This window comes from Musa acuminata, chromosome BXJ2-4 (genome assembly GCF_036884655.1).
Source record: "Musa acuminata AAA Group cultivar baxijiao chromosome BXJ2-4, Cavendish_Baxijiao_AAA, whole genome shotgun sequence".
Taxonomy (NCBI): domain Eukaryota; kingdom Viridiplantae; phylum Streptophyta; class Magnoliopsida; order Zingiberales; family Musaceae; genus Musa; species Musa acuminata.
The window spans coordinates 7,802,097-7,817,461 of record NC_088341.1 but is presented as its reverse complement, the minus strand read 5'-3'; the positions used below and the strand labels follow the sequence as shown (position 1 = coordinate 7,817,461).

At 39.2% G+C, this 15,365-nt stretch overlaps 3 protein-coding genes across 3 annotated transcripts; 2 read left to right on the top strand and 1 right to left on the bottom strand.

The window, feature by feature from the left end:
- Positions 1–408: 408 nt before the first annotated feature.
- Positions 409–3,223, bottom strand: LOC135608976 (protein tesmin/TSO1-like CXC 5). Its single transcript, XM_065102063.1, has 4 exons — positions 3,035–3,223; positions 1,980–2,139; positions 1,355–1,657; positions 409–1,087 (listed from the first exon to the last, which is right to left on the bottom strand). Exons 1-4 carry the CDS (start codon positions 3,052–3,054, stop codon positions 986–988), a joined length of 585 nt encoding a protein of 194 aa, XP_064958135.1. The 5' UTR covers positions 3,055–3,223; the 3' UTR covers positions 409–985.
- Positions 3,224–6,902: 3,679 nt separating this feature from the next.
- On the top strand, positions 6,903–9,029 carry LOC135609816 (L-gulonolactone oxidase 3-like). The gene is made up of 3 exons (XM_065103479.1): positions 6,903–7,582; positions 7,737–7,992; positions 8,076–9,029. Exons 1-3 carry the CDS (start codon positions 6,908–6,910, stop codon positions 8,879–8,881), a joined length of 1,737 nt encoding a protein of 578 aa, XP_064959551.1. The 5' UTR covers positions 6,903–6,907; the 3' UTR covers positions 8,882–9,029.
- Positions 9,030–9,146: 117 nt separating this feature from the next.
- LOC135609817 (large ribosomal subunit protein eL27x) lies at positions 9,147–9,726 on the top strand. Its single transcript, XM_065103480.1, has one exon. The coding sequence runs from the start codon at positions 9,204–9,206 to the stop codon at positions 9,609–9,611; it is 408 nt and encodes a 135-aa protein (XP_064959552.1). The 5' UTR covers positions 9,147–9,203; the 3' UTR covers positions 9,612–9,726.
- Positions 9,727–15,365: the final 5,639 nt, after the last annotated feature.

The window sequence follows — 15,365 nt, the reverse complement described above, 5'->3', positions numbered from 1 at the left end:
TTTTGTGTCCATCCTCACAGGCAGATTCAGACCTTTCTGGTTTAATATTGTCTACAGCAGGCCGATGTGAACGATCATCAGCCGATTTCAGCTGAATATTTGGATCTTTTGGTCTCTGATCACTATCACAAATCGTGGAAGAGAGAGAGCTTTCGACTTGACCTTCCTTTTCAACCAGCTCCTCTTGAACTTTTTTATCTGAATAATTTTATTTTTAGACTAAGGAAATGAGAAAAAAATTAATTGAGTGATTTACAAATAAAGAACATTGTCGAGATGCAACCATATTTTGAAGCCCAGATAAATAAAGAATAATTGAAGCCCAGATAAAACAATTAACAATTAAATAAAGAACATTGTAAAACAAAATTTGCTACAACATCTAGAGTTATAAAGTTGAGCCTGAACATAATTGCAGTAGATTGTTGGCAAATGAATTTAGGATCTTGTTACCTTTATGACACAAAATGAAGATACACTCGGTTAAAGTTTAAGATCCACAAAATGGAGTTACATGCTGAAAAAAAGCCTAAAAAACTCCACCTGATCATCCTCTCTTGACGAAATTACTAAATGAAAAAGAAAACAGTTATCCGAGCCGATGCAGATGGTGTTACTGATGCAGCATGCTTTTGTTGACAACAAATGCAAGATGTACAGGCAACTTGCAGACCAACAAGCTCCAAAATGATCAATTAAACTTCATAGTAAACAATGCATCATTTGTCAAATACTATTGCAAGTGCCTAATTGTGTTAATTTATCCATACCAGCTAATGTTTTAGCAGCCTGTTCAGATACAACCACCAGAAGCTGGCAGAGATCACTTATGTGTACCTGTTGGACCACATCTGCTAGAAGAGACCTTCATGATGACCAACAGAACTTGAATCTCAGAAACATATTTGTAAGTCGTAACCAAACATGGATGAAAAGCTTCAAGTTTCAAGATAAAAAAGGATACTACTATTCGATGATAATCTCTCTACCTGTAAGAGAATTTAGTAGGGGCCAACGGAGCAGGATTAAGAGTGCAGTTCACATGAGCAGAAACAGGAGCTGGTCCTGAAGTTTTCAGGTAACCAACCTGATAATCATTGGGTATTTAGCAAAAAGTAATAGATGATAATATTGACAATACTTCAAATTACAAATTTAATATCTATTGAGAACGCATACTGAACATAGAAAAAAGACTGGCAATAATTTGTTGTGATTCTTCATCATTGATTAGGGTCACAAAAAAGGAGCATTTAAGAAAGAAACCAGGAAAAAACAAATAAGCCAGCCTTTTCTGCCTGTTTGCAAACCTAAAAGCACTTTGGTAGTTGAAGGAAAAAAGGCAAAAAATCACCTGTGGCAGTTCTGCAAGCCTGTGAATAGACTGATCCTTTACCGATGTAGGAGAGATGAACTGAGAGGAACCATTTAAGGTTGCATTATCCTTTTGCATGTACAGTGTGCTAAAATGATTTCCATAAAAAAGCGCTTTCCTCTCTTCACTGCCTTCAAAATTCTTACAATCGATGCATTTACAATTATCAGAGCAGAGAATATTGGCTTGGAAGCATTCACAGTACTTCTTGAGGCACCCAGACTTTTTGCAATGGCATCCTTCATTGTGTATACCCATCAAAGATAGTTCTCTTGCCTCATCCTAGCACACAAAAGTACATGGATCTTAGAATAAGATATATGTGAAGTAGCTTCAGCTTATGCAAAAACAAATAAATAAATAAAATCCTTTAGACAATATGCAAGTGTTACTTTTATGTTAAAAAGTAAATAGAGCTGGTCATTTGATGATGAGGAATTTCTTAAGAGTAACTAAAACTAAAGGAATCTATATTTCCTGCGCTTATGGCTCTCTACTGAAGAACATGTATACATATGTTCTGGCCTAGTCAATTCTTTCCTATCTTGTGAAATAAAGCAGCCAGGTAAGGCTAATGTGTTTCAACATAAGAATGCAGACATACCTTACGATCCATAGTCGCATATGGCCTGAAGGCACTAGGACTGCGCTCTAGAATAACTTCAACAGCATCATGCCTAGCAGCTTCATTCTCAGCATTTTTATAGCAGTTTGTGCAGTTGCACCCATCGCAGTATACCCTAGATGCAAAACACTTGCAATACCTAAACATTCATAACTAGAATGACATGAGGACAATAAACAAACTTTACATAAAGAAATTATAAGCAATTTTATGAAGTCATTCACTTTATTGAATATTACTGAATTAAGATGCATAAAAGCCAAAAGTATAATCAGATCGATGAAAGAAGGTTGAACCCAGTTCAGAATGCATCTTTGAACAATTCAAGCGAAAGGTTTAAATGGAACTCTCTTAACATAACTTAAAGCAATATGTTGGAGACTTGGTAAGGCCACTCTTAGGCTGAACATCATAGCATTGCAGTCCTAGCCGACCAACATAACCCAGTGATAACTATTGCGTCTTTCAAATTCATACACCAAATATGCATCCCTAAACACTAATAAAGAAGCAGAAGTCTGACTTGAAAGCAGAAAATAAAAATGCTAAGTATTTTAGAAGTACAGATTTATAGTTTAAGTAACACAATAAGATATTGCATCAGCTGTGAATAATTTCTCGTCATAATTTTTGAACTACAATTCTCCCACGGGAATCACATTTTCGACAAATTTAATCTATTGCGGATTCTAACTAATTCCAAAAAAATCAGTTCTGCAGGAATTCTTTTCTTTTCGAATATAATAAGATTTTAGTGCCATCATCCGCTGAGACAAAGAAAAACAAAAATTAAACGAGGAATGTTCTGCACTATTCAAATTTTAACAAAAAGGGCATCGCAACAATGACACCATACATAAACTATTCCATCACAGAAGGAGGAAACAATTACAAACTAGAAGAAATCATATAAACCCTCAAGTACAGATACTCAGAAGACATACAATGTAGATGTTGGCATCAGCACACAAACGCAGTCTTATGTTTTAGGAGATATTAACTCCAAATTAATTCAGGAATTAAAATGAACTCACATGGGCAATGGAGATGACATCGGCAGAAGCGGCGAGTGCTGATTCAGGGGCTCCTCTGGCGGCTACTCGAGAGCAACCGAGGCGACCGACCGCCTGAGGGAAGTCAGACGATTCCGACGCAGCAGGTTGATCATCTTGCTGCATTGGAGCCGTCGAATCTCCGGCTCAAGAAACCGAACAACTGCTAAAAATTCCGGAGCTCAGCCTACTCATAAGCTCATCAGCATATTCCCTACACAAAGGTAAAGTATGGTATTTTCTTCATGGCTAAGGAATACACTAACGGGGTTGATCGGCGGCGGTAAAGTACTTAATTTCGAAATTCCCTATGCATGAAGGATTGTTTAATGTACTAGTATTTATTTTGGTGTTTAGGGTTTAGAAATGACTTTAGAAAACTAAGGATATTGGCAGAAGCTCTCTTGGAATGCTCTTTTGAACTCTATATCTCTTGGATGCGTCCTTGAACGATGAGTCTTTTGCTTTCATCCTTATTTATTGTCATTAGGGTGATGATTTTTCTGTATCCCTTTTGATTTTAAACTTGATGGTGAACCATTTTTCATTTTTTACCAAAGTTTCTTTAAGAGTTCGTTCCTTGTCTTCTGTGACATTTTTTATCTAAACAACTGTTCTATCGGTGTTCTTTCAAAATTCATTCTACACTTTTACTCTCCCCGGTGTCACGAGTATCCACCGAGGAGCCGCGGCCGGCAGAGGAGTTAGACCGCATGGTCTCTCTTCGGATGCCGGAAAGGTCCGGTAGAAAGGCGGGGAAGCGAGACAGCAGCAGCACTCTCTCTCTCTCTCTCTATTTCTTATTTAAAGGAAGGATCGCAGTCAAGAAAATAATGATCGGACGGCTGAGAACCCGTCGTTGGATCCTGTGGCAAAAATTAATTTCTATAAATATATGTATATATATATATATAAATATTTGATAGTTCTTTAAAATCCGTGCGGTGCGAGATTGATGCATCACATTTCGTGAGTAGAGACCATGGGGCCGATTGGGCCGTACGATGAGCCGGGAAGGAAGATCTGACGGTGGGATGTGATGTGAAGAATAGACGGTGGGGATCTGTTCTAAAGAGGGAGAAGATTTTGGACATTAACGGGGAGTTCAAAAGATGGGATATGGAAGGAATTTATTATTGGCTAATAAATCTGAATAAGTATGAAGTTTTCTCCACAAAATAATTAAAAGATCGCCGCTAATTCTGATTTTGAAATAATGAAGCTTATGAGTTGTCATTATTTTCAGAAAATTCAAACCACGACTAACAATAGTTACGTCAAATCATATCATAAAAGCCCTTCGACTTGTATTGCTGTAGCTCAATTTAATCATGTATTTTATTATATGATTTTAATGATAAAAGAAATTAATAATTTGAATTATTAATATTATGATGTATGCTGAGTGATGGAAGAAGAAATAAGAAGACTCAGTGTATCAAAGAACCAAATATTAAATGGAAGACGGATATCAATAATTCCATAGTCTTGTCGTGGTCGTATCATCTAAGAGGACATTAGCTACCAAAATAAATTCAGTGGAGAAGCAAATTTGGTTTCATTCTCAAACAGTGATCGAATAAATGCACATTTGTCGATTCTGTGTTCATTTATGCTCGAACAACCAAACAAACAGTGAGATGAAGCGATCCAAATGGATGGCATTCATCCATCATTCTTTGGATGTCACACTGTGGGCTACAGCATCTGCAAATAATTTCTGTCATTATGAAGGCATTGACTTGCTATAAACAACACAGAAAGAAGGGATGGATGTCATACACAGATAAAGATGATGTGTAGAGAGAGAGAGAGAGAGAGAGGATGAATCAACCTCAGAATCTTCCTCTGTTTTGTCATTCTTCCCTTTTGTCTCAGGATTCAGGCGGTGCCATCTCTTTGGTCCCAATGGTATAAATGCCATGGCTGCCAGTAGCTATCAAAAGGACATGCATTTCCACAACACAATTTGATTCAAAGGAGTTTATTCCGATCGATGAAGTCTCATTCAGTTGTGTTACAACTGTTTGTTCCTCATACAGAGTGTGAAGTAAAATTAGCTACATATGATGAGCACAAATATGGATACAATGATGAGATTATTCTCTTACGTCGTAAGCGATTTTTCAAAAAATAATTTTTTACTATTTATAAATAAAAATAAGATCGGGTATTTTTTAAATTTTAAAACAAGAGTCTCGCGACTATATCTCTTTTTCCAATACATATTATACGAGTTACTAAATTTATTTTTATATTTATTTTACACATTAAATATTGATACGATGATAATATATATATCATACCCACTTATCAAATATTAAGGATTCAAAACATTATCTATTTTTTTAATAAAAATAAAATAATAAATAAACTTATTGTGTAGAAAAACTAAAAGATTTAATTTATTAGATGAATAGATTTCATATCGAAATAAAAAAATATTTACTAAATATAAATCAAACATACCTATTTATCTCAACTACATGTTATTAAAAGATTATCAAATTTAATCTCATTGTAGACTTATTATATATTGAGTTAGTTTTTCGATATCAAATTTATGAATATTTTTATACACTTAAATTATTTGTAAATGTTCTTTTACTGTTCCAAAGTAAGTAGTAGATGGTTATTGACTCTCTCTCTCTCTCTCTCTCTCTCTTCTACCATGGACACTTCAAGAATCAGCAAGACATTCTGGATGAGTTGAAATAGATTCTCAAGCCTTTTAAATTATTCATCATCACACTAAATAAATTTGTTCTTCCTCAAAAGGTGATCAATATGGACAAGGAACAAATTACTATGCACCATGTGGCTCACACAAGAACATGTATGAAGCACATGTCTATCACCAACTTCAAACCCTTCTCATTATGGCTTCTATGGTTATACAAACATGTTTTGCTTTCATTCATGATCATGCTGTCCTTTTTTGTTGGAAATATCATAACCTCTTCATTGATTCCCATTTAAAGCTTAATCAAGAAAGGAGAGAGAGATGTTAGGAGAGTAAGCTATTTTCTAATGTAGAGTGAGAAAGGAATTCATTCTTTAAACACTAAGGTATTTATTTATCTTTCAAAGATGCATACAAGGAAAGGTAAGATAGAAGAATTACTGCTATAACAATGATTTTTTTGGTCTTCTCACTATCTTCCCATTCAATGATTTTTTTTTTGAAAAAATAGTTTTCAAAATAATCTTAATAAGAAAAAAAATCTTAAGTAATTTTTTTGATCAAGAAGAAGAAAAAAAAACTTCAAAAAAGGATTGATATTGAATTATAATTTATCAACTATTTTCTAAAGATAATTGCAACCCATATCTACAAATCTCAATCCTAATATCTCCTTACAAAAGAAACAAAAACATATAGGAAAAACATAAAATATCTCTTTTGAAGAAAAGACAGGAAAAAAAATCAAAATTCTAATAAATATTATCATTTTCTGGAAAAAAAAAATATAGCACAACAGTTGGCAATGGCTTTTGAACCCCATAATTCTGATAAATTTTATGGCACAAGTTGTGCTCCTTACTAATTAAAAATGATTTTTTATATTAAATAGATGAATGATTCAAGTCAAAAGGGGCAAAAGTATAAGTGTGTGTATATATATATATATATATATGATATATATATTGCTTGTACAAGATATGATAATATATTGCTCTCATCCTCATAGGCTCCAGTGAATAAAGCACATTAACATTAAATAGCACATGAACACCCACAGTGCGTTGTTGAGCCATAAGAGACCTTCCACGTTGCTTCTTAAAGATTTGTGCCACTCCACGTGCATGTATAAGTAAGACAAGGGACAGGAGGGCGGTCAACCAGGCATCGACATGGCTTCCCCAATTCGGGCGCTTCTTCTTCTGCTGCTGCTCGTCGTCATCGGGTCGAATCCATACTTCACCTCCGCCAAGCCACCGGCTCCGCCCGTTCGCTGCAACGTCACGGGCTGCGTCCTCTCCAACGCCTACGGCGCCTGGGGAGACAGAAGCGAATGCTGGGTCCGCAGCGTCGTCTACCCCACGAACGAGGAGGAACTGCGGTCGGCCGTGGCCGAGGCCAACCGGAACAACCTCAAGGCGAAGGTGGTGAGCGGATTCTCGCACGCAATCCCGAAGCTGGCCTGCCCCCCGCCGGAGAACTCGGTTCTGATAAGCACCGCGAAGTACAACACGCGGATAGAGGTGGACGTGGCTGGCCGCACGGTGACGGCTGATTCCGGCGTGGGGCTGCGGGATCTGATTGATAAGGTGGAGGCGGCCGGGCTGAGCCTGGTCGCCTCAACGTACTGGGAGGGGGTCAGCGTCGGCGGGATCATCAGCACGGGGTCGCATGGCAGCTCCTGGTGGGGCAAGGGAGGAGCCGTCCACGACCATGTCGTGAGCCTGAGCATGGTGATCCCGGCCGGTGAGTCGGAAGGGTACGCGAAGGTCGTCAGGTTGCTCCGGGGAGACCCGCTCTTCAATGCCGCAAGCGTCTCCCTGGGGCTTCTGGGGATCATATCTCAGGTCAGTGCAATCCTCCACCACTGCCCTATGTCTCCTTCGCTTCAAAGAGTCGGAAGAGCATGAAGGTGTTACGTGACATCGATTCCATCCTCTCATGTTTCTATCATGCTCTGCTGTAAACATGGCGATCAGATTTCTCGACTTGGATCTACAGGTGACACTGTCACTCGAACCCAGCTTCAAGAGAAGCATCACGTACTCATTCCACGACGACGCCAGCTTCCAAGATCGCCTGTTGGATGTTGCTCGCAAGCACGAATTCTCTGACCTCACCTGGTTTCCATCGCAGCACAAAGTTGCATTCAGATTCGACGATCGAGTCCCCTCGAACGCCTCCGGCGACGGCATCAATGACTTCATCGGCTTCCAACCAAACCTCATGGCGGTCTGCGCCGCAATACGAGCTACTGGTACCGCGTGAACTATCGCCAAATTTCTCGTGCGCTTGCTCCAAGGGCGCTGCGTTCGCTCACCAGATTCTTCTGTGATGCAGAGAAGCGTTACGACGAATCAAGAAACAGCAGGGGGAAGTGCGTCAGCGCAGCCGCCGAGCTGGAGTATAGAAGGTTGGCGGGCAATGGCTTGAAGAACAACGGGATCTTCACAGGCTACCCGGTGGTGGGCCGCCAGGGAAAGATGCAGACCTCCGGCTCCTGCCAACACTCACCGGAAGCGGACAGCTTGAGAACGTGCCCTTGGGATCCTCGAGGCAAAGGGTTGTTCTTCTACGAGACCACGGCAATCTTCTCTCCTCCCAAGTTCATGGACTTCATCCACGACGTGAAGCAGCTCAGGGATCTGAAACCGGAGAACTTCTGCGGCGTCGACAACTACAACGGGTTTCTGATACGCTTCATCAAAAAATCGGACGCGCTCCTCGGCCAGCCCGAGGACTCTATCGTCCTGGATTTCAACTACTACAGAGCCGATGACCCGTCCACTCCCAGGCTGAACCAGGACGTCTGGGAGGAGGTGGAGCAGATGGCGTTCATGAAGCACGGAGCCAGGCCGCACTGGGCGAAGAATCGAAGGGTTGCCTTCCTTGGTGTGCACCGAAAGTACCCTGGTTTCAGCAATTTTCTGGCGGCCAAGAACCAATCGGATCCCGGAGGCATGTTTCAGAGCCCATGGTGGGATGAAGTGGTCTCGGGGCAGGGATCGAACACAGGTAACGGCTGCGCACTGGAAGGACAGTGCATTTGCGCGGAGGACGAGCACTGCAGTCCGAGTAAAGGGTACCTGTGTAGGCCCGGGCTTGTCTACAAAGAAGCCAGGGTGTGCAGGTACACAATCGGGTGACTTTGTTCCGTGGAATAGATTATATATATATATAAATATATATAATATTTATATTTATATATGTGTGTGTACGTATCTGTATAAAGGGGCTTTACTTATTTGTCCCTAATTTAATATATAAAGAATTATAATGCTACGCTATTAAAAGCCCGGCCCATATTGAGGCCCATTTCGCATAATTGGTGACTCAATGTTGACCCATTCATTATACACGGCCGCCAACCCTAATCGAACTCCTATATAAACTCCCCTCTTGTGGGATTCGTCCTATGAGCTTGAGAGGCGGCGAGGCGATCGGAGTGGGGGAAGAGGAGGAGGAGAAATGGTGAAGTTCCTGAAGCCGAACAAAGCGGTGATCGTCCTGCAAGGCCGTTTCGCGGGGCGGAAGGCGGTCATCGTGCGGGCCTTCGACGACGGCACGCGGGAGCGGCCCTACGGCCATTGCCTGGTGGCCGGCATCGCCAAGTACCCGAAGAAGGTCATCCGCAAGGATTCGGCGAAGAAGACGGCTAAGAAGTCTCGCGTGAAGGCCTTTCTGAAGCTGGTGAACTACAGCCACATCATGCCCACCCGTTACACGCTCGATGTCGATCTCAAGGACGTCGCCACCCTCGACGCGCTGCAGTCCCGCGACAAGAAGGTCACCGCATGCAAGGAGACCAAGGCCCGCTTGGAGGAGCGCTTCAAGACCGGCAAGAACCGGTGGTTCTTCACCAAGCTCAGGTTCTAAGCTAAGGTAGCATCTATCTAGCTCTCGCAATGCGTCTGCTTTCCATTAATGTGGGACGGTTCCGTGCCAATGCTTGTTGACATCATTATATGTTTTAGATTCTCGTTTTCGTTCATCTGACAATCTTCATTTTATTTGGCTGATCTATGGACGTCGTTGTTGGTTTAAATCAATCGTGTTTGCCTACAATTGCATCTTTGCAAGCGATCCGTTGAAAGAAAACTACAAGACCATTTCAGTACATAGATTAGTAATTCTAGATTTCTGAACTTGTTGTTTGTTGTGTCCGGCTTATTCTGATGGTTCAGAACTTATAGGGACTGATGATGCACGTCTTGTTCTTTATCATCCGGTTGGTATTCCTGATCTGAAAAAGTTTGGGGGAAAAGAACATCTGACGATTAAATGGTTGTCAAATTTAGCTTTTATGTGTTTGTGATCATCTTCATTTGTCCGAAATGTTGTCATTTTGCTTAGGACTTTAAATCTGCAAATGCTCTTTACAGATAGCATTCTTTTTTTGAGGTCCTGTTAGGAATTGCTAAACCATGTTCTAGCATCATACAATTTACATGATTTAGGATGTCCAAGGAAACATGTGATCTCCATAAAAAACATTGTTATTTGTAATGGAAAGGGCCAGGAGCTGGAATTGTTTGTTGAGAACTAGGGAAGAATTGGAAAGAAATAGAATAAATTGAGCAAAGAAATAAGCCAAACAATTCTAATGATTTGTTTGCTTTATGAGAAACTGAAAACAAGTTGGGCGCGATGAGGTTCCGTTAAATCCGAACCCAAAATCGGATTCATGTAGCTTCAGGTTTGAATTTGGCTTGAGAACATTGGTTTAGGTTAGAACCTAAACCATCATCACTGCATGTTATTAGGACTTATTGCTAATAAGAACATTAGCCTCACCAGAAAATAATGAATGTCTAACATAGATTGCTTGAGATAGTAAGTAACAACAAGGGCTTGTTTAGGAGTAGGAGGGGTTACCACCATATATAGTGCTGGTTTTTTGTCTTGGATTGGCCAAGCTATATGATCCTGATGTCCTGGCTTTGAAGTTGCATATGATCATGTTCATGGTGAGAAATAAAAAGGATATGCTTAGGAATTCAGGAGTGATAGTAATATGAGGATTTGGCACACAGTATTTATTTATCTATTGGTAGCATGTGTATTAAAAAGGTTGATCACTTGAGATTGAGAGCCACAATGGGTGATACTGACAGAAATAGGTATTGAAAGCATGCGAAGGTGTGATGCACTGTTATCAGTGATTCTGACCATCTCCTTTTACATCATAGTTTAGGCTCTGTGCCCTCATAATAGGCCCTTTGTGAAAGCTAAAGGATGATTGGCAGAGTAGTTTTAGTCCCCCCCCCCCCCCCCCCCTAGTCTCTTATGGTTTCATGTTTGGTCTCCCATTGGTATATATTAATTGAAGGGTTGGAGAAGTAGGATAAAAGGGTGAAAACCACTCCTAAGCTTAGAAGGTCTTTGGGGAACCCATCATGAAAAGGCAAGGTTCATGTCAAAGGAGGCAACATCTCAAGGGAATCTCTCACATTCAACTAGTAGAGAAGGAATTACGAAAGCTTGAATCCTATGGGTCATAAATTCCATCCCAAAAGTTTTTGGACTGTGTTTCAACCCAAAATGCAGTTGAATTGTTAGATAATTATGGTAGATGGTAACAGTGCTATTCTCATCGTTGTTTCTTAGCATCATAAGGATTCTCTATGGCATAAATATAAATGTTTGTTTCGGTTTGAAATTATCACTACCTTTGGGGGGTTAAGGGTAGGCAAAATGAAGATGTACGAGAGAGTTCAAAATTAAACTCATGGAATTCCATTGCTAGACTAAGAAAAAGATGTATATGGCCATTGAAATCCTCAAATCGTTTGATCCATTTTGAAATGTTTTTCGTATATGAATGAATCGTTGGGAGATGAGTTGAGCAAATAATATGTGCTACTTAGCCAAGTTGAGGCGTTATACATATTTTAACAATGCTGGTTTCGCGTCCCAAACACATTGATGTGTAAACACAGTGGTCGTGAAGATATTGGCAGTGGCGGCAGAGTAATTGATGTTCTGTGGGGACGATGTTTTGCGGATCGAATTATCAGTTGCTTACCAAAACAAAATCTGTAAAAACATTTATCCATTTTTATTTACTCTATCTTCTGATTATTCTTTCATGTTCATGTTGGAAAACAAACACACACACACACAAATATATATATATATATATATATATATATATATATATATATAATCTATTTTATAATATATTTTATTTTTTAAAGATAAAATTATCTTTGGTCTTGTTGCTTTCGTCTTTTGTTCATCGTTGTCGTTGTGTTCTCGTTCACCTCCTCTATCCTCATCTACTGCACTCTCGTTCCGTCAATAATAATGTCTCTTCACAGAGAGAGAGAGAGACACACCTACTCTATCCTCATCTGTTGCACTCTCGTTCCATCGATAATAACATGTCAGAGAGAGAGAAAGAGAAATGATTCGTACGACTCAACGTGTCTCTTCACAGAGAGAGAAATGGTTCGTACAACTCTTAAAGGAAGTCCAATAGATCTTCACTGCAAAGCTCTATAAGAGCACTTACAAGATCTTCGTCACTGCATATTGCATCATTAGTAGCAAGTCCCTCACGTATAGCCCCTAGTTCGAGTGCATATTTGAGCAATTGACATTCATCCCATCATTGTTGTTGTAGTGACTGTTGGCATTCACGGTGGCCGACAAGATGAAGGCCCCTAGTGATTGTTGTTGTAGTATCTCACTCTTGATGTGAAACTTCATGAGAGTACTTACAAGGCCTTCATCATTGCCTATTGTGTCATGGACAATAAGCTCCTCACTTAAAAAACCCTAGCTCGAGCACATCATCGATCACTCGACGTTCCTCCCATCATTATTACAATGACTATTGACCTCTGCAGTCGTTGCCATAACCTGCTTTGATGCTTGGTGCCTTGGTGGGCTTAGCATCTGTTGATCCTGATCATCATCGTCCACGACCGTCACCATGACTTGCCTTGGTGCTTAGCGTAGATGACCTTCTCTATTTGCTTAGCGACAGTCGATTTTGATCATCATCGTCTTAAAGACCTCTCAAATCCCATCGATCAATCTTATGTCTTCAACTCCCTCAAGGAGAAGGCTCACAAGTGACAATGTGTCATTGAGTCTTCAACAACAACAAACAAAGGGCGGAGGTGAGTCTTCAACAACAACAAACAAAGGGCGGAGGTGATGGTGAAAGCAATGGGTGAGAGCATGAAGACATCGACGGATGAAGGGCAGAGGTGACGGCTAAGGTTATTTTTAAAGTGATGGTGAAAGCAATGCTTGAATCTAATACAATAGAATCTATCAACTTCTAAAGTGACTGATGATTGATTGTCTGTCTCTATCATTGGTTACAAAAACAATAATAATATATCTGGTAGGTACTTCATGATGGACACACTATCATTATATATGAAGAAGCATAGCACCAGGCTGTATCCCACCAGAATCCACGAACAAATGGGTCTCTTGGAGTAAAAGATAAGTTAATGATCACTCTAAATTTATAATAAATACAAGTTGCATGAACTGATCACCCCATTCACGAGCCGTACTAATACATCTTTTGTCCCAACTCACCGGATAGGCATCAAGCAAACGCTGGTGTGCATAGTGAACCCACCAAACGTTGGCGTGCAAAGCTGGCGCGCATGGTGAATGATAGAGGAATTCTATAGATTGATCTAAGGGAGATTACTCGAAATGGTACAGGGTTCCTGTAATTGTACATAGATCTTACTCCCAAAGAGATGGAAGCTACATACTTATATAGGGCTCTAAACCCTAGCCCTAAGGGTTACTTCTTAAGTGATTCTTAACCCTAATCAACTAACACAAGGGCCGACGGCTAGGAAACCCAATGGCTCAAATATAAACCCTAGCTATTTTTCTTTATAGGATAAAAACAACTAGGGAAACATAGAAACAAAAGCTTTTTGGTTATAGAGTATTATAACAAATCTTTAAAAGCAGAAACGAAGAAGTCATGAACACTGGATCACTGATCATCCTTACAAAAAGCCACTTCCCTTGAGTGGTGGAGTTGCATATTGAGGTGGTGCCATCATAGGAGACTCATGGTAGTATCCCAAAACAACAAATACTTTATTTTCTCATATATATGTATCATAATAAAGTTATAGATGCAAGCAAGAATACATGGTATCTAAGTATACCCATTATCTAGTTTTCTTGGTTATTGGGGCCTCTTCTAGATTTATGTGGCCTCATTTGTTACTGAATATATATATATATATATATATATATACTGTGTGGATTTTAGTTATAAAATGTATGTATCCTCAAACATCTGTTAGTGATCATTGAGCTTTTAAGTGGGAATCTCCGGTAGTAATACTGTTTAGGCCTGTTATTTTTAGTTACTTTGTTTTACGTTCCCTTATGTAAGTGTATATTGTCAGTAACAATTTCTGCTGTATATTGTCAGTAATTCTTTGAGTTTTGTTAGCAATGATATCCCTTGTTGAGAAGTTAAAATACAATCGATCGGTGAGCCATTTTCATAGTTCTCGTGTCATATATGCTCTGACTTCTAGTATTGCTGTTTACAAAGCGAACTCCTTTTATATACGACTCGAAGAGACTCTCTGGATAAGTGGATGCTCTAAGATTAATATCTGACCTTCTCATTTCTCTCAGAGAATTCTACCATTCGGTTAATCTGATAATAGACATTGCAATCTATTTTTGCATCTTGAAACTCTTGTGCTTGAACATATTTGTAAATGAAATGCTTCTATTGCCATTTAGTTATTATGAGTTGAGTTGTGGTTTTCCAATAATGACATACATTAAGGTGGTAATTTAGTTCATCTTTTGAACAACATCCAATCCAGTGTTATTTCATTCATTTTAATTCACACAATTTTCAAGAGTTTTCATGGAGTTGGTATAAAAATTTATTATGTGGGTAGCAGATATTCCTTGTGCCTTTCCTCTTCCATACATAGATATGAACAAATAAACTAAAGAGTTAAAAACTTTGGCATACTTACATGATTTAACATCATCGATACCATTAATCCGATCCGATATCAAAAATATTATAAATGAGGATATTAGGTACCTGAGTGGAGGACAGTATGACAATCCAAAAATTTAACATCGAGTAATTTCAATATGATCTCAAAGAAAAAATAATATATATAATAGAACTTGTTCTACGTAAGACTTACATTTATTTGACTTTGTGAAGTCAGCCAAGGAAAAAGCCAAGTCGGCTACAATATTTGATTATGTTATGCTTATATTCCCAGACAAAATAAGTTTTTAGATGGCATTTATCAACACGTAAACATTTTCTCCATTCATGTAGATCCAGATATGATTAAGTAAATGCAAGTGCGATATAATTTGAGAGACAATTCAGTTTTTAGATCTCATCGTCTTATCGATCTATGATGTGTTATCTGGGAGCTTGAGGGTGTATATATGAAATTAAAAAGGTGTCCTAAATGGTGCATATTTCCTTTTGAAGCATATTTCTCATGCTTTTGTAAAAAAATGATTTTGTAAAGTAAGATATATAAACTCCATGATTTTCTTTTTTGTAGCATATTTTCTTACGTTTAATTTTTATTTTTTACTAAAATACTAATATCGTGAAGACATTCTCTTAGTATGGAGTCT